Below are 26,354 nucleotides of genomic sequence, written 5' to 3' on the forward strand. Positions count from 1 at the left end.
GATGCCTCTCCGCTCAGTGATGACAGGGAACACCTCCAAGCGTTTGTCGCAGTAAGGCATGCTTCTCCCAGCACCCACATAGTGCCTTTCAGAGTGTTTCATGATGGGAAACTGGTGACCCGAGAAGAATGAGAAGCGATCCGTAAGCTACTGACTCGTTAGGTTTTGGTTTGGTTCTCTGGGACGTGACCTTGTTCTGCAGCTCAAGCTGATCTAGAACTCTCAGATGCTAGAATTGCATGCTTGAGCCACCACACCTGGCTTTTTATTCTCGATAGAAGCTCTCACTGCGGAGCTTGTGCTGGCCTCAAACTCAGGTTTGCTCTACTTCAGCCTCCCGAATGCTTGGGATTTCTGCACATGGAGATCACATGTTGCCTTTAATGCTGGGGGGAGGGGTTGAATTTAGGGCCTCATGCATGCCATGAAAGTCCTCTGCCCTGAGCTGTCTCGCCAGCAGATCATGGTTTTTGATGTGTACCAGTTTTGGACTCAGTAAAATACCTCATGATTGTAAGATGAGTCATTGTAATGCTAGTCACCATTAACTGAGTTTGATGTCTTCTGTTTGTGAGCGATGGGGTTTCATGTATCACAGGCTAGCGTTGAGCTTTCTGTGAAGCCAAGAATGTCTTTCTGCTTCCACGTCCCAAGTGCTAGTGACACAGACCTTCTCCGTTACGCCTGCTTTAAGAGGTGCTGGGATCAGACCCAGGGCTTCCTGCATGCCAGGAACGGAATACACTCCCTCCCACCCACATCCTGCTCTGTTAACTTTTGAGGTAGCATTGGTGTGCATAGCTCTCGTATTGTACAGAATGTCTATTAAAGCCGTGTTTGACACTGTGCTGACCAGTGTTCGTGTTCATCTTCACCAGCTCGGACAGCCGTTCTTATCCGGCACACATGTCCTTATAGCATACCCAATCTTTCCCACCAAGTGACTCTCAGAGGCCATCAGCAGGAGATGCAGGAGATAAGTCAGGTGTTTTCTCTGCAGCTCCTGCGTCTGCTCTGACAGGTGCCCCGGGACAGGGCTGACATCGCCTGCTTTAGAAGGGAGGTCCTGGAGGCAGCCCACCAGCATAACATAATTTGCACACCGTAAAGGCTTTCGTTCTTTCGGGTTTGCTTTGGTTAATTTTGAGATGAGGTGTTGCTGTGTCCTCAGGCTGCCTTTGAACTCCCGAGTTCAAGCCCGTCTTCCTCCCTCTTCCCTGAATATCTGTAGCTACAGGCATGGGCCTCTCTGCTTGCCAGTCTTCAGTTGAAGGTCTTGTGAATATAACTTAGGAGTTTAAAATTAACAGTTTATTTTAAGAAGTGTTTTTAATAGTTTCACAGGGTGTTTAGAGTCTTAGCCGTGCATGTTGGATTGTTCTGGAATGATGGAATGATATGTCCAGAAGATAGCTACAGTCAGAAAATGAACTAGATTTTATTTTTCCAGAGGTTTTAACACTTGATAAAATTTTAGGGATGATTAATTTTATTATGTTGTATTTTACTTTTTTTTTAAATAAAAAAGCTTCAGAGCCGGGCATGGTGGCACACGCCTTTAATCCCAGCACTTGGGAGGCAGAGGCAGGCGGATTTCTGAGTTTGAGGCAAGCCTGGTCTACAAAGTGAGTTCCAGGACAGCCAGGGCTATACAAAGAAACCCTGTCTCAAAAAAAAAAAACAAAAAAAAAAAAACAAAAAAAACCAACCAAACAAAAAAACCTTCGGGAACTATAATTTTTAGATACCATTAATCATTTTTGTTATTCTCCTGATAACCACTAGGTGGCAATACATGGCTGCAAGAGAAGTCTGGATTAAGAAGACACTGAAGGCCCAGCAAAGTTTGCATTTTCCATATTGAAAGCCTTAGGTCATTATTCTATATTGACTTTTTTGGATACTGAAGTCTTGTTATATACCCAGGCTGGCATTTAACTTCCAGGCTGACTTTGAACGTTGAAATACCTGCCTCCACATTCCCCAGTAATGGGATTATATGTTCGTAGCACCATAACTGATTTATTTTAGCATGTTTTGTTTTTTGAGACAGGGTCTCATGTAGCCCAGGATGTCGTGGACTCACTACGTTGCTGAGGTCGAGACTGAACATCTAACCTTCCTGCTTCCATTGCCTATGTGCTGGATTACACACATCTAGTTTGTACTGTGCCGAGGGCCAAGTTCAGGGCTTTGTGCTTGGTAGCCAAGCGCTCAGCCGAGCTACATCACCCCAGTCTTTCTCAACTTCTTGTCAAGTACACTTTTACGTCTTATATATTTGTCTGAAAAAAAAGTGTTGCTTAATAATTTTTTTCTTGGATATTTTCTTTATTTACATTTCAAATGTTTTCCCCTTTCTGGTCTCCCCTTCAGAACCCCCCCATCCCATCCCCCCTCCCCCTGCCTCTATGAGGTTGCTCCCCCACCCTCCCGTTCCCATCCTCCCGTCCTGGCATTCCCCTACCCTGGGGCATTGAACACCCTTAGGTCTGAGGGCCTCTCCTCCCACTGATGTCCAACAAAGCCATCTTCTGCTACATATGCGGCCAGCGCCATGGGTTGTTCCATGTATATTCTTTGGTTGGTGGTCCAGTCCCTGGGAGCTCAGGGGAGTCTGCAAACCCCCTCAGCTCCTTCAGTCCCTTCTCTAGCTCCTCCATCAGGGATCCCTGAGCTCAGTCCAATGGTTGGCTGTGAGCTTCCTCCTCTGTATTTGTCAGACTCTGGCAGAGCCTCTCAGGAATCAGCCATATTAGGTTTCTATCAGCAAGCCCTCCCCAGCATCCACAGTAGCTTCTGGGTTTGATGACTGTACATGGGATGGATCCCCAGGTGGGGCAGTCTCTGGATGGCCTTTCCTTCAGTCTCTGCTCCACACTTTGTCTCCAGATTTCTTCCTGTGAGTATTTTGTTCACCCTTCTAAAAAGCACTGATCACATTTTGGTCTTCCTTCTTCTTAGGTTTCATTGCTTAATAATTTTTTAAAAGCAGGTCACATGACTCACCTGAAGCCCATCATAAGCCCAGTCTAAAGCCTGACTTGTTTCTTCCTGATGGATAACTGAAAGAACGTACCTGGGCACTTTCTGATTGGCCTCAGAGATTACATGGATACAGTTTATATTTCATCCTAAAACATTTGTGGTGTGTGCTGGGATTAAGGCTCAGTGGGCAGAGTGCTTACCTAGCATGCATGGAGCCCTGGGTTCAAGCCTCAGCACTGCATAAACAGGGATGATGGGGATGATGGTTCAGCGGCGCTGTGGTCAGGGAGAGGTAGAGGCAGGCGGACCAGAAGTCTAAAGTCATCCTCAGCTACGTAACCAGCCTGGGTTGCATGAGACTGTCTTTATTTTATTTTATTTTATTTTTGAGGTAGCTCCTTTGACCATGGACTTCAGGAACTCCTTCTCCCCAGAGATTGTGTTCCGGAGTGTGACTGCAAGCAAAAACTTATATGACTGTGCCATTACAAGCCTTGTCACACTTGACTGAGGAACTGGTTCTGTGTACCACACACCTGGGTGATAGTGTAGAAGGTGCAGCTCTGCCCCTCAGGCCTCTGCCTACCCTCTCTCTCCTCTTCCATTTTTAAGCCAGTGTTTCTCCTGTCTTAGCGAGTGCGTGCCCTGTGCCCCGTGCTCCCTTTCCTGCTTGAGTCTGCTTTTAAGGGCTTTGTTGCAGGTGAACCAGAGCCTCCGAGCTGAACCTGTTTGATGTTCACTGTTGCTCTGTGCAGATCTGTGTTTCTCATTTCCCTTCCCGCTTTGATCATCAGTCTAGTCTTTAAAATTCAACACCTTCTAATCTCCTCTGCAAATACTTAATTTTTTTAAGTGCCACGGAATAGGTGTAACCAGCCCAGTGTTGACTGACTTAATGAAGGTTTTTGGGGACAGAGGATTGCACACAAGTGTTCTGTATCAACAGTTCAGGTGTTGTCTTCCTTGCTGTGGATGGTCTGACTGTGAACTGCTAGTTTACATTGCCTTTAAATACCTTCTCTCCCACATGCAGCGCAGAAGAGCAGTGGACCTTAATGTTAAGATCTTGGACTTGAGCAATGCTTTTCTCATGGGAACCAACTTTCCCAACAAGATCCAGAAGCGTCTCTTGCCAGAGCACATTCAGCACCACTTTGCTCGTGATGGAAGTCACTTAATCATTGATGGCCTGCATGCAGAAGCCTCCGATGACTTGGTAGGAGTCTTCCGTTGCTTTGCTCTGCTCCCATCTGAATACCAATGGCTATGTCTTACTATGCTATCATAGATACTAATGTACTATCATGGCACGTGATATTATGGCCTTAAAGACCGTGTTGTGTTACTAAGATCTGAAAATTTAATTTGTGACACAAATGTTTTGAATGTGGAAAATAGTTAAAATTCATGTGGAATTAACTTTTGGAGTACAGTCAATAGCAAGTGTAGTCACTTTCAATTCTTAAGTCATTGTGTCCCCAGGAGCAGGTGCTTTTTGGCACAGAGACAGAGCACTGGCAAATTGTCTTCTCAGAGCATGTGCCGTTGTGTCCTATAGAAGCACTGTAGACCTGGTGTGGCCTGCTCTTTCGCTCTGGGCACCATGGCCAGCTGTGGTTAACGTGAGGAGCATTGGCCTGGGTGGTTGTTGCGTAGGCTTTTGAACAATGATGTTCAGACCATTGACTTTCTCTTCTTTCACCCTTTTAACTACAGGTTCGGGAGGCTGCTTATAAAATTTTCCTTTATCCCAATGCTGATCAGTTGAAATGTTTAGAGGAATTGCTAAGCAGCAGAGATCTTCTGGCAAAATTAGTAGGTTATTCTACATTTTCCCACAGGGCCCTCCAAGGAACCATAGCTCAGACTCCAGGTGAGTCTGTTTATCTAAGAACAAGCGGGACTTTGAGGGAACAGAATTTCTAGTGGAAGGGTCAATAGATCGATCGACAGCACAGGAGAGCCACCCCAGGGAACTCTGCTCCCAGCCCAGAACTTCTGATTTAAATATCTGTAAATGAATTTAAAAATGAAAGACCTTTGCCATCTAGCCCAGCCTGGCCTTGAACTCACAATCTTCTTGCCTGAGCTTCCCGAGCTGTCCTGGATAAGAGTGGTTGGTTTTGGGTTTGGTTTATTTATTTATTTAAATTTATTCATAGAACCATTTATTGATACTTTTGATATCTATTGATAGAACTCATCTTTGATTAGAGCAAATAATTTGACCTGTGTTGTGTGCATGTACTGAGAGTAAGTCAACTCTAGGTTTCCACTTGTTATTAAATTTTTTTTTTAAGATTTATTTATTTATTATATGTAAGTACACTGTAGCTGACTTCGGACACTCCAGAAGAGGGCATCAGATCTTGTTACAGATGGTTGTGAGCCACCATGTGGTTGCTGGGATTTGAACTCCGAACCTTCGGAAGAGCAGTCGGGTGCTCTTACCTGCTGAGCCATCTCACTAGCCCCCTTGTTATTAATTTTAAATGAATTTCATTCTAACCCAGCCCAGTGTCATTAGGTTGGAATTAGAGTGAGAGGGTGAAGGACAATGTGTTTGCTAAGCCCACGGTGGTGAGGCCATTGCCAAGCACAGCCTTGCCAGGGAAGCTTCATGCCAGGTGGACGAGGGAAGTGTGATTGGGTAAACTGTCCTGGTGCTGAGCTCAGGTCCTGATAAGTCAGGATATCTGAGCTGCCATGCACAACTAGTAATGGAAATGAATGCATGCGAGCTGTTCAGAGGCATTTTAGCATGTGGCCATTGAGACACTGACCATCGTGTGTGCTGCTGTGGAAGGAGGGAGCACTGGGGAGCACTCACTGTGTGGAGTTCCCAGCATTCCTTCTGTCTTTGTTGCTTCCTTGTGTATTCTCTCTTTTCCCAGTATGTTCTTTTGTTCCTCGAAGTTCCTATACATCTTTCTCACTCTTCCCTACACCACCTTCCCATGACCTGCTACTCTGTGTCTTACCTAGGGCTGTGAAGAATCACCGTGACCTGGGCAACTCTTTTAAAAGAAAACATTTAATTGAAGCTGGCTTACAGGTCAGAGGTTTGGTCCATTATCATCATAGAGGGAAATATGGCAGCCTGTCGTCAGACACAGTGCTGGAGAGGTAGCCAAGAGTCCTATATCTTCATTCGCTGGCAGCAGGAAAGAGACTAGGCCACTGGGCCTGGCTCAAGCTACTGAGACTTCACATCCTGCCCCCTAGTGACACACTTCCTCCAACAAAGCCACACCTCCTAATAGTGCCACTCCCTATGAACCTATGGGGCCATTTCCATTCAGGCCACCCACACTGCTTCCTGCCTGGATTCCCTTGCTCAGATTTGCTGAGCTGCACGCCTACCTCTTCCATTACAAACCTTCCAGAACTGCTGCAGGCTTTCTGCTCTCCCTTCTGCTTTGTCCTTGGACCTTTAAAGCACTTACTTTTTTGTTTTGTTTTTATTTATGTTTTTATGCCCAGTATGGAATCCGGGGCCTCCCACATGCTAGGCATCTTCTCTATCACCAAGCTCCATCTCAGGCCAGCTCTTAAAATTGGATTTATATAACTTAATTCCTAAATTGATAGTACATGAATTATGTATTTTATATATAGAGAGATATGTATGTGTATCTATATCTATGTCTGTATCTATATAATTTTTGTTTTCTGCTTTTGAGACTTGTGTATTTCAAGTTGTTGAGGATGGCCTTGAACTCTTGATCTTCCTGTCTCCACCAACCTAGTTCCAGATTGCAGGAGTGTGCTACAATGATCATTCAAATTGCTGTTAACATCAGTGAGGTTAAGAGACAGTATTTTTACTTTTGTACTATATAAAATATTCTTATTAGAAGATTATGGAGTGCTGCTGGGTCCTGTGAGGTAGGGATTTGTTCATGAAGGTTAGGCGTGTTGCTAATACATGACACAGCGGGAATCATGAAGAGCCTCCATTTCCATAGCTGGAGCCAGAAAACCTTTCTGAGCTGCTGCTCCATCAGGTACTCAGTGGGGCGCTGGAAACCAGTCACTGTGGCAGGCAGAAGAGAATGGCTCCTTCGTGCAGTTGGTGTGACTGTAGGGAGAAGGAGTAGGGATGGGATGTAGTGTTCAGTGTGCGGGATGCTGCCTTTGCAAGGGAGGCTCGTGTTGAAACGGGATGGTGCGTGCAGAATGTGGCATGCTTCAGGCCAGGCCTGGCAGTTTGTCAGAATGAATCTGCAGTCTCTTGGGGAAAACATGCAACCGTGTGCCCAGGTCTCAAGGGAGAAATGTGCCAGACACATCAGAGGAAAAGCCAGAGTGGGTGCTTAATGAAAAGAGGGCTATGTTGGAGGGCTGCAGAAGGGAGGACCTGTCCTAGGGGAGATGAGGGATTTGCAGGGTCTGGGCAGAGAGGGACCCTGATCTGACTTGGACTGATCAGGGTGACAGTGGTCCTGGCAGGAGCACTAGACCGCTACAGCACAAGGTGAGGAAGGAAGCTATTGTGTGGCATTCATGAGGAAAAACCATGGCGTCTTGACCAGGATGCCAGTGCAATTGGTCTGTGGGCACTGGCTTCCAGGTGCATGGAAGTTTTGCAAGGGTTTGAAGGGAGGGCTTTACTCTGAGCAGCTGGAAAGACAGCAAGTCACTGCAGTGGGTACCAAGAGCCCGGTTTACTTCAAGAGAAGATGAAGATGCTGCCGTCTTGAGAGAGATCACTGTAGACACATGGCTGTGGGCTGAGGGCTCTGAGATAGAATGTAAGTTGAAATATTTACTCAAAGGCATGGGACTGCATGAGGTCACTAAGGGGCATGCACAGGAGGAACAGAAGGAACTGGCTTGGGGCTGCTCTGAGGTCAGGCTGTGAGGAAGAACCACTAGTGCTCTGAGGAGTGGTCGAACAGTGACTAAGCAGAGTCTGTCCTCCTAAGGAGAGCAGAGGGACGCCCTGACTTGAATACTGTGGCGGGGCAGTGTGGAGAGGACTGGGGACTGGCTGTGGATCCTGCTGGGCTTATTAGAGTTCATGGGACTCACAGCAGCTAAAATCAGCCTGTCAGTGGCAAGCAGGGTGCCTGCCTGCCAAGTGGTTGGTGTGGTGACATTTTGGGAGAAACTGCTGTACACAGTCACACAAGATGTGACCTGTGCCCTTGAGGATTTAAAGTTTACAGCCAAATGCTTAGTAGAGACAACAGTGCTATATTAATTTAGCAGGTGGCTGTTTGTCAACTGATTAGATGGCTTGTGAGCTTCAGGACAGCGATGACATTGAAGAAATGGTGGGCTTTCACAGAGCAGGGCAGGAAAGGGACTGAGCTTACAGCGGCCATCCATTCGGTGGTGAGTCAGAGACAGCCACGTAGTGAGCAAGCGTCGGGTTTATTTTATTTTTAGGGAGTCTCACATTCAGTGGTGTATATTAATGTACACACACACACACACACACACACGTACGTACGTACGTGGAGGCATGCTTGGTGTTTTCCTCAGTTGCTCTCCAGTTTATTTTTTGAGACATGGTCTTTCCTTGAACCTAGACCCAGTTGGGCTGGACTGTCTGGCCTGCAATCCCCAAGGAACCTCATGCCTTCACCTTCCCCGTCCTGGGGTTGCAGGCGAGTGCTGCTATACCTCTGTGTGTGAGCACGTGCGTGTGTGCGCGCGTGCGTGTCTGTGTGTTTCCTGTGTGATGTGGAGGCTGGGACTCAGGTCCTCAGGCCCTCATGGCAAGCATTTTACTAACTACGTCATCTCCTCTGTCAGTCTTTTTGATATACTGTTTCCAGACTCTTCACATAACACCCGGAAAAAACATGGGTGATTGAGTAAAACATGGCGATGTGGAAATCAAACGCATATGGGGAGGTTTGTTTGGAACTGTTGTCTGTGGTAGCTGAGATGTGGGAGAGCTTTGCGCTTCAGATGCAGGCTCTTGTCTCCTTTTCAGTGTCTGACGCAGTTAACTTGGCACCCGGGAGAGTAAGTGTGAGACTTTGTGAAGATGACAGGGCAGGGAGCTGGTTGCGGTGTAGGTCAACCCCACTCTCTGTGTAACCTCTCGTTTGAGTCAGAAAGGAGATAGCTTAAAGAGAGGGCAGGAAATTAAACCCATAGAGAAGATCATCTGGAAAATATAAAGGCTGTGTTTGTGGCTGACTGAAACACACATAAAAGCATTGCGCGGGCTTTGAGGGCAGAAGGCAGCATGGGATACTTCCATGGGAACCAAGGGGCTCTGCTGCTTGTCCTCATGGGTCCCCACTGCTGCTGACTGTGACGGGAGAGCTGCAGTGAGCACTGGAGACCGATTGGAAGACCTTGTTTAGTTATGCTTGGTGTAGATCCTGGGTAGGTTATGTACAGCTGTCTGTAAATGAGCAGCAGTGACCCAGGGAAACTTGGCTTCGGAGAACCATTTTTCTAAACCGTGCTGATATCATTTATGTCTTTATCGGTGTATATTATTTAAGGTGATAGTTTCAGAGGCTTATTTTGTTTAAGCGTCATGAACTTTGACCTCTTCACTCCCCGTTACCCTCTCCTGTGCCTCCCCTTTACTGTGAACTCCCTAACTCTTCTCAGATAATCCTCCTTTCTGTGTTCGTGTATGTCTACAGTTACTTCGCTTAATAACATGATCTGAAGACATGACGTTTTGGGGTTTGGGGGTACCTAGGAGGGGTCGGAGTGGGGAGTGGAGGTTGGCTCTGATCAAAATACATCGTATATGTATGTTAAATTCTCAAAGAAGAAGTTAAAAATTTTAAATGACTATCTCCAGTTCCATCCAGTTTCCTGAAGATGACATAGTTAGTTCTTTATGTCTGAGTTTTGTCTTTCTGTCTGTCTGTCTCTCTGTTTCTCTCTCTCTCATTTCTTTATTATTTCATCTATTGATGGGCATCTAGACAGTTTCTGTAATTTGGCTGTAGTGAGTGGATGCACAGCATTGCCGTGGATCACTCACTGAGTACGTTGGACAGCACACAAGACAGATGTGCTGGACCTACTGGTGGTTCTCTTAGGATTTAAGGCCCCTCCACTGCTGATGTCTAGAGTCACATCTGTTTACAGCACCAGCAGTGGTAAGGACTCCTCCCTGCCCATCCTTGCCTTGGGGGTCTTTGTTTTTCCATAAAAGCCATTCTGATTAGAGTAGGAAGGAATTTCAGTATAGATTGGCATTTCCCAGGTGGCTAGGGGCGTTGAGCTGTTTTGAGACATGATCGCCCTTAGGAGCTGGGCTGGCCTTGACTCCTCTGTGCACTGATTTTTAGAATCAAGACAGCATCTAGCTATCTTGAAACTTAGGAATAATTAAACATATCCATGACACTTCTTGTTCGTATATCTGGACAGGAGTTTTGGGTTGGCAAGGGTCTGAAAAATTGCTGAAAGAAGACCCCAGACTCAGATAGTATGCAAAACCAAAGAGTATTTATTCTGTAGAAGCAACCAGCATATGAGGGACAACCATTCTTTGAAATGGTGACTCCAGATAAAGGCACACAGGCCTTCTTAGAGGGAACTGGGGGGAACTCTCTAGAAGGATTTCATTAGTGAGTGCTCGGGGGTCACGGGTACTCAGTGGTCTACATTCCTATGTCATGGATGTTCAATCATGTGTGGTCAGTGGTCTCTATTTCTATGTCACAAATGTTCAACCATGTGGTAAAATAGGGCTGCCCAGCACAGATGGCCCATTCTGAGATAAGGTACTCCCCATCTTTGTGGTTATCCCCAGGCTGTTCTTTGGGAAGGGGTTCTATGATCTTGTTCTGGACTTTATGGTCTATTCCTGGAACTGTTCTTACCATCTAGTTTCTGGGACTTATGTTCCTGAAGCTAGTGCTGTATACAGTCTTTTTAAAATCAGGCCTGGTTCAAAATGGAGACTAATGGGGTCCTTAAGTGGGATTTGTGGTGTCCTTTCAGGTTGTTTTCCTTTTGCCTTCCGTCCATGCTCTTAACATTGAGTGCAGTCTAAGGCTTTGGACTAGTATAGTACTCTGTAAGTTTAATTTGTTTTTCCCAGGAGATAATCAGTGTCTAGAAATAATGATCATTTTCCAGTCATATAGAGACAACTCTGCCTACCTTGGAAATAATCACTTTAGGGGAGACTACATGTGTGAAAACCCTCACATTGCAGTTTTAACATATATGTCCATGTTATTTCACGTAATTGAAGGTATTTTCTTTTTGGATTTCATCTCTAGAGACTGTCATGCAGTTCCTTGAGAAGCTATCTGAAAAGCTCTCTGAAAGGTTAGTCTGAATTTTGTTTAATATTTCAAATTATACAACCAGCTCATGTGTGCGGTGTATGTTTTTATGTGTGTGTCTATGTTTGCATGTATTCACATCCGACTATGAGTGCAGGTGGAAGCTTGCAGTCTGTGGTGAGCGCCCTTTATCAGTCTCTACCCTATACACTGAGACACTTGAACCCAGGGCTTGTCAATTCAGGTAGTCCAGCTAGCCAGCTGGCTCCAGTGATCCCTTATCTCCTCTTCTTAAACGCCTGTCTGGCATGGCGTGCACCTAGGGTCCTCTTTACATGTGTGCACCATCTAAGACATCTTCCTTGTGTTTTGGGGATTACATTCAGGAAAGGACTCTGATATAGCTGTCTCGGGTGAGGCTAGGCCAGTGCCTGGCAAATACAGAAGTGGATGCTCACAGTCATCTATTGGATGGAACACAGGGCCCCCAATGGAGGAGCTAGAGAAAGTATCCAAGGAGCTGAAGGGGTCTGCAACCCTATAGGTGGAACAACAATATGAAGTAACCAGTACCCCCAGAGCTCGTGTCTCTAGCTGCATATATAGCAGAAGATGGCCTAGTCGNCCATCATTGGGAAGAGAGGCCCCTTGGTCTTGCAAACTTTATATGTCCCAGTACAGGGGAACGCCAGGGCCAAGAATTGGGACTCGGTGGGTAGGGGAGCAGGGCAGGGGAGGGTATAGGGGACTTTTGGGATAGCATTTGAAATGTAAATGAAGAAAATATCTAATAAAAAATTGAAAAAAAAGCTTCTTCGTTTTCTCACTTTTGCCTGACAAGTTCTGTTTATGTATAGATCACATTTTCAGCAAATGTATCTTCTATTGTATGTATGTATGTATGCATGTATATATCATGCATGTATGTAAATTCCAAAAGATACTTCCTATTGCTCAGTTTTTCCATAGGGGAAACGGTGGGCGGCAGCTGTGAGTGGCGAGCTCCATATGACGTTTTCTGGAGAGGAGCTTGTTAGTTCCCTGCCTCTGGAATGCTGACTTAGAGTCTGCTGGTGAATCTCCCCTTGCTTTAGTTTTCCCAAGCTTTAGTGCTTTCAAGGCGCTCACCTACATTGTGCATACAGTAGAACTCGTAATGACCCGACGATCTATGTAGTTTCGTAGAACACTTCGGAGCAAGTTGAATTAGTCGCAGTTTGCTTCTATAGTAAAAGACATGCCTAATTTTATCACGACTGTTGGAAAGTTTGTAAAGCTGATTCTTACTGCAAATACTAATTTTTTTTCTTAAGTAATGATAGACTTGTTTTGCAGAACTAGAAAAGATTTCGAGATGATGCAAGGAATGAAAACAAAACTAAATCCTCAAAATTCTGTAAGTAAATACATTGGAAATTTTCAATAATATAAACACAGTTCAGCTGAAAGCTGTATCTCTTTATTCTAGAACTTTCTTTGTGCAACTTTAGATTTGTTCTTTACAGTTTCACACAGGTGAATAGAATAATTTGACTGTATTTCCCTCCCCATTGGTCTTTTATTCCTTGCCAGGAAACCCCTTCCTTTTCCCATCTGGTTTCCTCCTGTCTTTTGTGGATGTGTGTGTCACTGCATTTGACACAGGTGCCTGTATAACCATGGGCGGTGGGTTGTTTATTTACTTGCACAAGGACAGCTTATCAGTGGAATATGATCTCCCCAGCCCCAGCAACCATTAATGGTCTGTAGCTCTTTAGGGAGAGGTGGGACCTTTTCAGCCTCAGTTTTCCCTTGTCACTATGAAGGCATAGTGATAGGCAGGCCTTGTGTAGGAAGCCGCTGTTGCTGAGTTTATGGATGCAACAACCCCTATGTCCAGAAGATAGTGTTTTACCACACGCCTTCCCACCACTCCAGCTCTTACATTCTTTGCAAATCTCCCTCTTCCTCAAGGTCGCACGCCTCGGAGCGGGTGATGCAGATGCCGTGTTTGGGGCTGAACATTCAATAGTCACTCTCAGCACTTCAACCAGTTATAAGTCCCTGCAGTTATAGTCAGCTGCTGGAACAGAAGCTTCCAGCAGAGGCTGAGCAGAACTGGTTTGTGGGAATAGACAGAGTGTGTAAAAGGCAGTTTGATGTTGTTTCTACTTAGCAAAGTAACCATAGTAGGTTCGGCCATAGGGCCTGTGACTTTTGTAGCCATGGCTTCTAGTCAGGTTTACAATAAATCAGACATGAGTTCCTGTGGCATAGCCTCAAATCCAGTCTGAAAGCATTTCATTGCTCCATAATAGCCATGCCACTGTTACATACATGGGTTCATTGTTGATTCTCAGACTTCCCTTTGATTTCCTGGAAGCCCGTGTAGTCCTTTTAATGCTTGGTCTTAGTGAACTTGGTATTGAACTGTTTGATACATAGATCTGAATTGGAGGCTGCCTGCCTGGAAACCCAACATTTTTATCAATTAGTTGGTGTGTGCACATGTACAAATGTATATTTACAGAAAGTGTATTTATGAAGCACCGCTTCTACTCTATGGAAAGTCAACTTCCCATCTCATAGTAGCCTTTGATGAAGCCTAGTGGAGGCTTGATCTAGCAGGTGGCAGTCCATGTTAACCTTGTGTTCATGCCCCCAGTACCTGCTGGATCATGTGGTCCACAGAGCAGCCTGTAAGGTGGCTTAGGCCTGTCTAAGAACCTTCTCCAGGCCCCCCTCAAGGCCAGCAGGATTTCGAGTCACTTGGTGTACGGGCCAGACTAACACACCCAAGCGAGGAATGTGTTGTCTCCAGAATCCAAATCGGCCCACTAAGCTTTGGGCTTCTTTCTTGGTGGTGAGAGGGGCCAGGTACAATAATGTATCTTTTACCTTGAAAAGAGTATCTCTGCATATCCCATACCCCAGGCTCCTAAAAAATTCACTAGGTGGGAGGCCCTTGAGTTTTGGTAGGACTTAGTTCCCATCCCCTGGTGTGCAGATGCATTGCAGAGAAGTCCGAAGTGGCTGCTACCTGCTCTTCAATTGGTCCTGTCAGCAAAATGTTATCAATATAGTATATATAGATCAGTGTGGTATTTTGTAGAAGAGACAGCTGACCAAGAGCAGTTTGAACTAAGTTATGATACTAGCTTGGAGAGTTAATACTATTACTTATATGTGCTGTTTTCAGTCATAAGGTCATATGATCTGATAGTATAGACCAAGTGTCTTTGGGGCTAGAATGTTGCCCAGACACTTGGGACGTTCTGACGTGATGGGATTGCACACATTCGGTTCTTGGTCTCCATGTGACTCTAAGGTACTACAGGCTTTCTGGGATTGTCTACATCATTCTTTCATAGGTGTTACTGTTGATGATTCTTGATTTGATAGAACTTTTCCAAGCTATAGGCATAGGGTAATGTACAGAAAGGAGCCTTGTAGATTTGGAAACTATGCCAGTTTCCCAGAGCTACCCACTAAGAAGTAGAGTATACATTGCTGGACTGCATAGGGTTAAAGCAGCATGCCAGTCTGGGGCCTCGCTGTGCCTGGCCTGGGGTAGGCACATCCACACAGGATACCAGGGAATAGATCAGAATTCAGTCGGGTGGACCAAACAGTTAAAAATATGTTGTAGAAAGCCAACTCAGTCAAAGCTGATGCACACTGTACCTTTCCTACCAATAGTTTGTTTGACTGGATACAGGTAGTCCTGCAAATTTCGGTGAAGTCCTCATCTTCTCAGGTAGTCTCTGTTCTAGTCAAGTTGGTGTTTGCGCCTTAGGCATACAATAAATTTTGTGTGTTCTTTTTGTTGTTATTGTTGTTGCTTAAAAGATGGGTTGTGGTTTAGGGTGAGCTGTGTGGAAGGGTGCATGTGCGTATGAGTGGAAGCCAGAGGTCAGCTTCATAAGTCTTTTCTTATCAGCTGCTCATCTTTTTTTTGGAGATAGGATCTCTTATTGGAACAGAGCTCAATGGTTCAGCCAAAATGGCCGTTCAGCCATTGAGCCTCGGGCATGTCTCTGTCTTTTCTTTCCTGGTGCTGGATTACAAATCTAAACTGCCACACTCAGCTTCTTACCTGTGTTTTGGGGATTAAATTCAGGTCCTCGTTATTTCACAGCAAGGACTTTACTGATTGAGCTATCCTCCCATCCCCACCATGTGCTAACTTAACTGCTCCCTGTGAATTCACTTTGCCCTCCTAGACCAGGTACTAAGGCTGCTGTCTGCTTATGTGTGTGGTAGGAGCCCTGCTCTGCCATCCACAGATGGTGCAGAGTCGACAGCTAGAGGAGCTGGAAACTGGGGACTCAGCTGCCAGGTGGAGGAGGTTCTGGGAAACCATCCCTGCCTTTCAGGTGCTCACGCTGAGAAAGACCACGAGTCTGCACTCTTACATCGCTACACGGGCTGTGCCCAGAGTGCCACGGTGCCATGTGGGGAGGCAGACCTGCTTCCTCGGGGTGCTAAGCTGAAACTCGGGAGGGTGAGGGACACAGGACAGCTGGCAGGCTGAGCCCTAACTCAGAGCCAGGTGATGTGCCTGTGTGGGCCGTGTTGTTGACTTATCAGCAGGTACTCCATGAGTGGCCATCATGTACAGTCTAAGTAATTTGACCTCTGGTCGGTGAAACCATCCATGCAGGTGCTCATGCTTGCTTTCAGTATCCTTCCCTGGCTGTCAGACAGTATTATTAATTATTATTATTATTATTATTATTAGACAGGATTTGAGCTTTTAGCACAGGGCTTTGAACTTGGGGTCCTGCTTCAGCCTCCAGAGGGCTGGGATTGTAAGTCTCAGCAGCCGTGTCCTGCTTTTGATTGGTGTTGCCTCTGCTTCAATTACATTTTAAATGGTTGCTTTAGTTTAGGGGCCATACCCTAACCTTCTTGCTCATCTCATTGTACTACCTACAGTATATTTTGTGGACTTATATATGGGTTATGCTTTGAGAAAACTTTTATTCTGGCTGATTTAACCCATTAATGTTGACTTTCGTTGATTATGCTTTAGAATGTCATTTACCTTGCCCCCAGATTCTAGGGTTATGCCTTATTTATATCTCCATGCAGTGGCTACAGAAAAGTCAAATTGTGCCTTACTATGGTTAAAACATTTTTTTTTTATTTATATTTTATTATCTGGCCAAGTTTCTGATAAAAATGGATAATCAGTATTTTTGCTGACAGTGAACCATTTCCTTTCAGAAACTAATGCCTTGGGACCCTCCCTACTACAGCGGTGTGATTCGTGCAGAGAGGTAAGCTTCTCCAGAAAGGCCCCTGTGAGAGGGAGACGGGGGCTGTATGAACTGAGCACTTTGCACATTCGCTATATAGCTGCTTGGGTACACCATCACACGCCTGCCTTCCCTGAGACGTGTCTCTTCCTGATGGCAGAGCTGTGTCCTTCCTTTCATCTGCATCTGCTTCAATGAAGTATTCCTTCACAAGCCTGTCTGCTTTAGCTTTTTCACCTGTGCCCTCCCCACTTCAGGAAAACACTCCTTCACACACGTTTGCCCCAGCAAAACACCATCCCACACAACCGACTCTCCGAAGGACCCTTCAGTTTACACTTCACACGGGGCTGTTCTGCTTTGTGTTAAGTACTTGAGATGCTCCCACAGAAGAAGACAACCTGTTCAGAAAGAGTGGAGACTTGGCGTGTGCTAGGCCTGCCTGCCCGAGACTGATGTGGGGAAGACCACCGTGGAAGGAAGGACTGTGGCTTATCTCCAGGAGCAGCTGCTCTTGGCTTTTTCAGTTAGGTTCTTCAGAGAATTGAGTCTTTCTTTTTTTTTTTTTTTTTTTTTTTTTGGTTTTTCGAGACAGGGTTTCACTGTGTAGCCCTGGCTGTCCTGGAACTCACTCTGTAGACCAGGCTGGCNGGAACTCACTCTGTAGACCAGGCTGGCCTCGAACTCAGAAATCCTCCTGCCTCTGCCTCCCAAGTGCTGGGATTAAAGGCGTGCGCCACCACGCCTGGCTTGAGTCTTTCAAGTATGCAAAAGATATATGAACTACATGAAGAGATGAAAAAAAATACCTGAAATAGCTTTGTTTGGAATGAAAATTTGTTTTTGAGTAGGCAGTACATTTGTATGGTTTAAAACATTAGAACAAAGATGTTCACTAAGAACTGTTGGCCCTATCCCCTCAGGGGCCGTTCTCTAGAGTTGTTTAATTTGCCCTGTCAGAGGTTGGGTTCCGCTCTTCATGCTTGGGTAGACATGGTGTCTTTTCCTGCCCGCAGCGAGCCTTGGTGCCCTGGGTGTGTGCTGGTTGGTGCCTGCCATCAGGATGTCTTCAGAAAGGACAGTTGCCTATTATTTACTTCCTGCTAATCTGCAACTCTGATGAACCCCAAGCACACCTCATGCTACAAGTGGGTCATAGCACCCTGCCTCTGTACTACACACACCATCAGCAGCACTGAGTCAGTAGAGAGAAAAACAATATTCAGCCACATCTCAGCGAGTTCCTGCCCTAGACTGGGTACTCTGTTGCTTCAGGCCCTGGCGAGCCATTGAGTAACAGCAGCTCAGCTTGGTGGCTAGTGCCCTTGGCGTGACCTCCACAGTGTTCTCAGCCCCTCCCTCCTTGCTGGGGTGGGTCTGGAGGCCGAATGATGCTTGGTTTGGGGTATTTCTATATCAGTTCCAACCCTCAACTCCCTGGACTTTCGGTCAGGTTTTGGTTAAGTAGTTTCTTTTGAAGAATGGTTTGCTGTGTGACCTGGATGCTACTGGGTCCTGCTGCTGTCCGTTTGTTCCCATTGCTGCTGCTGCTGTTAGAGGGAGTCGTGGCTTCTGGGTCCCTTGAGTGTTTGATAGAAGCCTGGAGCCTCCTTCCCTTCCTTTCGCCATGGATTCTTCCGAGTTGCGTGGTGTCCCTCTCTAGGCAGTGGTAGCTCTGTCTGTGCTGTCTCCCTCCACCCCTTCCTCTGAAAGTCCTGGGATCTACCCTTGATCAGATGGTAACACATGGTCATGTCCTCTTCAGGGACTTTCCCCCACAGCTACAGCCACAGCCACTTCTTGGTCCTGAAGGCTTAAGATCTCAAGGCTGCTCTGAAGTTGTGTCTTTAAATTGTGAGTTTCTGTCCCTCCACGGTCACAGCCTTCTCTCTTCTTCAGCATCCAGGGCAAACTTACCTTCTCTTAGCATAGTTCTGTGCGTATCCTAGACAGGCTGGTTCTCATTCCTTCCCCACTTCCTGTCTTTCTTTTTAAAAATATTTATTTCATGTACATGAGTACACTGTAGCTGTCTTCAGACACACCAGAAGAGGGCATCAGATCCCATTAAAGATGGTTGTAAGCCACCATGTGGTTGCTGGGAATTGAACTCAGGACCTCTGAAAGAGCAGTCAGTGCTCTTAACCATTGAGTCATCTCTCCAGCCCCCTGTCTCTTATAATACCTAATTCACTGGTCATTATCCTCCGTTGCTTATGGGATAAGAAGAAAAGAAAGACAATAATAGCAAAAAATAGTCCTTACATGTAGGAAATAAATGGAATTCTGAGTGACTGTGCACAGTTTGGCAAGGCCATGTCTCGGACCTGTGCCTCAGCTCTGTGAGAGTGGCAAAGCCTTCCCCAGGTGCTACTCAAAGGGATGGCAGCAGTGTGTGCAGAAAATCCCACTATAGCTTTCTCCCCTAGGGTAGTTATGGCCTGAACACTGCTCCCCTCCAGAGGCCGCTCCTACTGAGATTAGCTAAACCTGTCTCCTCCTTCAACTGTGTACAGGAATCCTGCCTCCTTGTTTGTCTGGATGTCATAACCCCAAGTCCTCGTTCAGCTGTATGAAACAACCCTGTCCCCCGTTCACCTGTATATAGTAAACACACTGGGCTTTCAAAGTGCTGTGGCCTTACCACCAGGGAGCTCATAGTATCCAATCCCAGTTTTTTTCTGTATCTGTGTGTCTGTCCTTTCTTCATTCCCTCACTGACCCAGTCATGGCTCCAGGATCCAAGCCATGCAACGATGGGGCTCATAAGTTTAAAAAAATCAGTTCATAGAGCAGACACACCTCTACTCTCACATGTTTTCTGCTGCCGTTGATTGAATTGTTGGGTATAGAACCAGAGACTACAGACTGCCAACTGTACCCCCTTCTGTGAATCCTAGATGAACAGTTAACTGAATTTACTTTCTGAAAGTAAATAGAAGTAATGCTGTTGGCCTCTTCTTCCGTCTCTTAGGTATAATATTGAGCCCAGTTTATATTGCCCGTTTTTATCCCTTGGAGCTTGCATGGACGGCCTGAATGTCTTATTTAACAAACTGCTGGGCATCACCTTATATGCAGAGCAGACCTTCAAAGGAGAGGTGTGGTGTAATGACGTCCGGAAGCTGGTAAGCCTCTCCCTGCTGTGGCAGCACCTAGGCTGTGTGGCCGTGTGGCCTGTCAGTGGGTCCCCAGCCGTTTCTACTTTGCGCTAATTGTATTCTGACAGGGCGCCCCAGTTCATTTCTCCTTCATGAAAAGTTCAGGACCTTGCACAAAGGACCTGAATGTGGGACAACAGAGTTAGCTCTCCAAAGCAGGTGCTGTCAGGGAATCTGATAAGATGCTGGTTCCCATTTACATTCTTCCAGTGGTCATGAATTCTGGTTGTTGGAAAGTCTATGGTTGCTCATATTATGGCACTGACCTGTCCCTTTGTAGTCCCCACAGGCATTGCTCCCTTACTTCTCAGGCATCTTCATGTGTCTGCCGTGGTCTTTGCATCAGACATTCATTTTATCCTGTGTCTGATTCATTTGGCTTTGTTGACAACCTCAAGCCCTAAGTTCTGCCTTTCGTCTACTAAGACCCACTTTTCCTTGGGGTGTGACTATTTTAGAATTTTCCTCAGAAGGTTGTGGCTTTCTTGGCCCTATATTAATTTACCCCAAGGTTTCATGGGGCAGTGCCATTTATCTCTTCCTTGCATGCCTGCTGGACTTGCTCCGTTGTGTGCCCGGTCATGCCAGCTGCCATGCTGCCCTTTGGCCATGCTTTGAGCATGGGACAGGGAGGAAGCAGTTAAGCTAGGAGAGCATCTCTGTTGCTGTTCCTGAAATATCCTGTCATGTTACTAACTTCCTAAATGTACAGGTTAGGGAAAAATCAAGATGGAGTGTAAAAAGAAACAAAACCAAAGCCAGTGACAGGTGCAAGTGGCAGCCTCGGCCTTCTGGGACAGGACCAGGGCCGTGGTGTCCACTGCCATATCTTTGGTGCCTTGAAAAAAATTGGTACCCAGGAGGTGCTCTGTAGGTGCTTGCTGAGGGAGGGAGATGGGGAGGAAGGGAGGGAATACATACACTTGCTTGAAAATTGAGAACAGCACATGGTAATCATCAAGTTCAGAAAAACGAGGCAAGATGGAGCCGAATGACCGTGTAGGGAACAGAGCTGTGTTATATCAGTTCTGGATTCAAGGGTGTGCATCGGTTGCATAAGACAGGGAAGGAAAATAATTTGCCACTAAAACTGTCAAGCCAGCCTTTCTCCCCTCATCTTTTGGGTTGTTTTGTGAGGAGCTTTCTGTGAAGGGCTGTGGTTGGTGTAGTTAATGTAGAGGAAGGGAAGATATGATACAGGGAAGATATGATACAGGCCCAAGGAGAATGTCTCCTCCTGAACACAGGACTCACGTCCTAGGCCTCAGAAGTGGAGCAAATCAGTGACTATATTGAGAAACTTAGGATATAGGAATAAAATAAAATAAAATGGCCATAGCCATTGCTGTGGGTATTTATCATACAGCGCCCTGTGGGTTTCTGTTTTGCTTTGTTCATTTATTTTGAGTTTTTGATGGGGCCACAGGTCACTGACCATTAAATTTGAACTTGTATTCTAGGCTGTTGTTCATGAATCTGAAGGGCTGCTGGGGTACATTTACTGTGATTTTTTCCAGCGAGCAAACAAGCCACAGCAGGTAAGCCTTCCTATACAAGCTGGCTTGTCCAGAAGTGGCCAGCAGTTTATCAGTATGAATGTGAACTTTACATGTCATTTTTACAGTTACACAATATTTAAAGGCACCACCAAAGAGTTTCTAAATATGCAAATGTGAAAATAGGAGAGAATTTGAAAGTAATAAAGATCCTGAGAGGAACTGCATGGATCAATAATTACTACTCGGTTTTGGAATGTGATATTAACTAAATTAATAGTAATGACTGGTAACATTTTACAAGCTCTTATTTTTTAAAACCAATACATAAGTGATTTATATATTCACACCTTTTAATGTTTACCCCAGCCTTTTGAATTAGGCTTTAACACAGTGAAGCCAGTGAGGTTATGCACTTGCTCAGGACACAGATAGAGGTTCTTAGGCCTTGACCTTAAACATGCTGTCTAGAGCCCAAGCTCTCAACCCCTTTCCATGATAGACAGTTGTCCTACTTAGCACTAACTGTCGACTTGACACAGCCTAGAAGAATCTCAATTGAATAGTTGTCTTCGTTGCTTGGTTCATCTGTGGACATGTCTATGAGGGATTGTCTTGATTGCTAATTGATACAGTTAGTCTCAGCCCATTGCGGTTGGTACTGTCCCTAACCAGGTCATCCTGGGATGTATCATAAAACACGAGAGAGTAAGCTAACAAGCACTGTTACTCCACAGTTTTTTGCTTCCGTTCCTGCTTGAATTACTGTTTTAATTTCTCTCAGTGGTAGACTGTGATCTGGGGTGTACCAAAGAAACCCTGTTTTCCCACAGTTGTTGGGTCCATCGATGCTGTTCTGTTACCAGTTAGCTCACGGCATGGAGAACACACAGAGACTGTTAGCTCACGGCATGGAGAACACACACAGACTGGCTTCTTCCCTTTTGCTGAATACTGCATTTGCACACAGATCCCCTTTAGCATTTTCACGCAACCCAAGGGGAAGTGCCATGACTTCAGGTTAACAATTATAACAGGAAAAAAAAATGGTGCCTGCCATTTGATAGTGAGCCACAGTTTCCCCAGTGAACAGCAGTGAGCATAGGAGATATGCTCAGTTTGGGATTTGGCAGGTAGCACTCTCCATTCTGCAGATCAGGCTTGTGGAGGCAAATTGCTTTCCTTGGTGATGTGGCTAATAGGAATCAACATCTCTGGGTCCCGGCTTCTCCCTTTCCCTTAATGGGTGGCAGTGTAAGGATTCTCAGCCCTAGGCTCTGACACTCATCTGGGTATAGACCTGAGAGGCAACACATCCAACCTGGGTACAGCGCTTGGCATCTCGAGGGCTTGGTTTCAGTTGTCTTTTCTGAACTGAGAGACATCTGTGAAGGAGTGACAGTCCATCTGCTCCAGACTCTGCTGATGTAATTCAGGCATTGACTACTCAGGAACAAGGATGGCAGACTGGAAGACTTTCTGCTGGTTGCCTGACACCAGAGCCATCAGTCCCTTTTCCCACTCGCTGTCAACACTAGTATGGGTTTCAGCTCTTCAGTACCTTTGTTCCCAGCCCTGTACACATCAGGTCAATGCAAGTTTTTGGAGTAGCTGAATAAAATTCATCAATATATTTTAGTGGCTTAAAAACTAAAATTTTAGAAAAAAAAAGGAAGTAGATATGGAGGATAAAAATAGAGTATGTTAGATGTCTGAACTCACTATTTCTATAGAGTTTTATATCTAGACTTGCTCTTTAGAGTGTCTAATACCTTTGTCTCTGTATATTTCCCGCCTCAAAGGATTGCCACTTCACCATCCGAGGGGGCAGATTGAGGGAAGATGGCACCTATCAGCTCCCAGTGGTCGTTCTCATGCTGAATCTTCCTCATGCTTCCAGGGATTCCCCTGCATTATTAACTCCAGGGATGATGGAAAATCTCTTCCATGAAATGGGCCATGCCATGCATTCAATGCTTGGACGAACGCGGTACCAACATGTCACTGGTAAGGAAGGCTTGCTTTAGGAATCTGTGGTCCTTTCTAGTGTATGGCCATTACTGTCTAAGGTCTTTCATCTCAGATGACCTCATCTTGTCACTGCTGCACACTAGGTCCTTTCGTGTTGTTCTCTCTTAAAGGGAGGAAATATCAGGTGTCATTCTTGAATTTGTGCCCATTTATACTTTATGATGACACAAAGAACTTACACGTGTGTGTGTGTGTGTGTGTGTGTGTGTGTGTGTGTGTGTGTGTGAGAGAGAGAGAGAGAGAGAGAGAGAGAGAGAGAGAGAGAGAGAGAAGAGAATAGGTATGTGTCTCCTTAGTTCCTGGCACAATTACTGAGTTAAATGTTTCTTTCTTTTTTTTTTTTTTTCATTTAAAATAAAACTCCATATATTTTGTTACAAAACAAAATTGATTCTTAAAAGTATGATAAAGTATTTTTTAGATGTACTACTTCTGTACAATATTGTTATTATGCTTTATGAATTTTTAGTGATGCCTGATTATATTCAGGATTTTATTCTTACCTTTCTTTTCTCTAAGGCTTTTTTTATTTTTTTAATTTCTTTGAGACAAGATCTCTAGTAGCCCACACTGGCTTTAAACTCAATAACTCAGGCTGGCCTTGAACTCACTGTATAATGTAAACATAACCTTTATTTGCCATATATAATTGTTGTCTCAGAGACTTACTGATAAATAAACACCGTTTCTAGCTCTTTCTGAACACTGGCTAGCTGGTTCAACTTAGCTGTTCTGGCCCAAATTCCTGTTCAAGCTGACTGATTCAATCTTGATTCTCTCAGCTTCTGACTGAATTGCTCTGCTTGGCCTCAAACTAACTCTGGCAATGTGTTCTAATCTTCTGACTCCTTATTCTCTGGCTCATTCTGTTCTCACTTGCAACCTGTCTCTGAAAACTCTACTGATAAAACTCTGTTGTCGGGCAGTGGTGGCGCATACCTTTAATTCCAGCACTTAGGAGGCAGAGGCAGGTGGATTTCTGAGTTCGAGGCCAGCCTGGTCTATAGAGTGAGTTCTAGGACAGCCAGGGCTATGTAGAGAAACCCTGTCTCAAACAAACAAACAAAAAACCCAAACAAACAAAAAACCACTCTGTATGTGTGTGTGTGTGTGTGTGTGTGTGTGTTCTGCTCTCTTAAGTTGACTCTCTTCCCTGTGCTGTTCTTATGAGAGTTGGGTATATCCTATTTTTGATTCATTGCCTTGTCTGTCCCTCAATTAGATGTTACTTTCAAACATGGCTGTTTCCCTCTATAAACTAAATTTGCCTTCATTGTTTGGGATTAAAGATGTATACTAAGGGAGTGATTATTTTCCAGCAAGAGAGATTAAAGGTGTGTCATTACAGCACAATTACACAGACCTAGAATGTCTTTAGATGCAAGCCCTTGTCAGAGCAGTCATGTTCCTGGATTAAAATTCCTCTACAGTATTACTCAGGCTAGACTTGAACTCACAGTATAACTCAAAGTGGTTTTTTTTTGTTTGTTTGTTTGTTTTGTTTTGTTTTGTTTTTCGAGACAGGGTTTCTCTGTGTAGCCCTGGCTGTCCTGGAACTCATTTTGTAGACCAGGCTGGTCTCGAACTCAGAAATCCGCCTGCCTCTGCCTCCCAAGTGCTGGGATTAAAGGCCACCATGCCCGGCTTCAAAGTGGTTTTGAACACCTGGTCATCCTGCCTCCACCTCCCAGGTACTGGGATCACAGGTATACACCACCGTCACAGGTATATACCACCGTCACAGGTATATACCACCGTTCCTGGCTGTACTTCTTCTGAAGTCCTCAGTTCATTACCATTAGTGGTTAGCATTGGGTCACTTCCTGATAAGGTGTTAGCATCCATTGCTCATTAACTAACTCTGAATACACAAAACTTGGACAAGAAAATGATGTTTGAAAAGAGCATGGGCGGGCTGAGTGGAACAAAAGAGCATCACCAGGAGGTTCTTAGAGATTTGTTGCCTTAAGGAATTTTGAATTTAAAATATTGATTTTTCTTACCAAAGATTGACTTTGTTACAAAGAGCAGTATGTAGCTTAAATAAAGTCCTTTGGAAACAAATAAAGGCTAAAAGCATTTGGAAATGGAATTCAGTGAATTAAATACAAATGCCTTATTGGTTGTAAGAGGGTTTTAATTTATATTTCATGTCAAGCCAGCATAGCAAAGGACGAGCTATGTGGAGAGGGTGTGAGTCGTTGCTTTGTAAGGTGTTTCAGCAGCTGTGCAAATATTTTGTTTTACTTTTAATATAAAGAAAAACATATAGGATTATAATAAACTTTTCTGCAAATATGTACAATAATTTTATGGAGTAAAATATTGGTTCAACGAATTAAAGCTTATCATAGTTCATAAGAAGTACAAACAAGTTTTAAAACACACTTAATATGAAAGACAAACATGTTGATTTAACTATAACTATTTTCCCTTTTCTTTTTAGGGACCAGGTGCCCGACTGACTTTGCTGAAGTTCCATCTATTCTGATGGAGTACTTTTCAAATGATTACCGAGTAGTCAGCCAGTTCGCCAAGCATTATCAGACTGGTCAGGTAGGAACCGCTAATGCAGGCTAATCATCCCCAGTCCTGAAATTTAAAATTCAAAACGTTAGACACCGACATGGTGCCACAGGTAGGAAATCACAGGCTGGACCTCATGTGACAGGTCACAGTCACAACGTAATACACAAAACAAAATGCTACATGGCGTGGCCTGCAGGTATATGTGTGACGTAACATGTCTGTGAAAGAGTAAATTCCCATTAAGAGTTGGGTCTTATTCCTATGCTGTGTTAGCTGTGTATGTGCAGATATCCCTAGACCTGAAAAATCCGAACTAGTTCTGGTCACAGGCATTTGGGGCAAGGGGTTCTTACCGATGGCACTGTATTGTGCATTAGTTCGCCATGATTGGCTCTACTTATGGCCTACTGAATCCCGTTGAACTTTTTGTGTTTATTTCTTTTGTTTTCTTAGACACTACCTCTCCAGCAAGCTGTCAAATCATATTTCCCATCCATGGTCATATACAGAAAAATAGCTGCCTCGTATCTGATACCAAATAATCTCCTCTTCCGTCCCATCTTTTTCTACAAGGAAACTCTCCACTTTGCCCTGCTATGTACCGGGCCAGGCATTCCAGCTTGTCTTTCTGCAAAGAGCTTCACCCGTGGACATTTGTTCTCTTCGCTTGAGTTGTTTTCTTAG

General features: G+C 44.9%; 1 protein-coding gene across 3 annotated transcripts in view; it reads left to right on the forward strand.

Annotated features, from left to right (window-relative positions):
- Positions 1 to 26,354, forward strand: part of Mipep (mitochondrial intermediate peptidase) — a 114,066-nt gene that overhangs the window by 14,864 nt on the left and 72,848 nt on the right. For all 3 annotated transcript variants that reach the window (XR_003844398.1, XM_021203395.1, XM_029541846.1), the window contains exons 6-14: positions 4,022 to 4,204; positions 4,705 to 4,861; positions 11,208 to 11,256; positions 12,549 to 12,609; positions 16,422 to 16,474; positions 19,428 to 19,581; positions 21,075 to 21,152; positions 22,913 to 23,117; positions 25,588 to 25,697. Coding sequence is in view for 2 of the 3 variants with exons in the window: in XM_021203395.1 (XP_021059054.1) it covers positions 4,022 to 4,204; positions 4,705 to 4,861; positions 11,208 to 11,256; positions 12,549 to 12,609; positions 16,422 to 16,474; positions 19,428 to 19,581; positions 21,075 to 21,152; positions 22,913 to 23,117; positions 25,588 to 25,697 (1,050 nt within the window). In the remaining variant the exon portion in view is untranslated. The remainder of the gene's footprint in view (positions 1 to 4,021; positions 4,205 to 4,704; positions 4,862 to 11,207; positions 11,257 to 12,548; positions 12,610 to 16,421; positions 16,475 to 19,427; positions 19,582 to 21,074; positions 21,153 to 22,912; positions 23,118 to 25,587; positions 25,698 to 26,354) is intronic.

The sequence above is a fragment of the Mus pahari genome, chromosome 8, assembly GCF_900095145.1.
Source record: "Mus pahari chromosome 8, PAHARI_EIJ_v1.1, whole genome shotgun sequence".
NCBI classification, from domain to species: domain Eukaryota; kingdom Metazoa; phylum Chordata; class Mammalia; order Rodentia; family Muridae; genus Mus; species Mus pahari.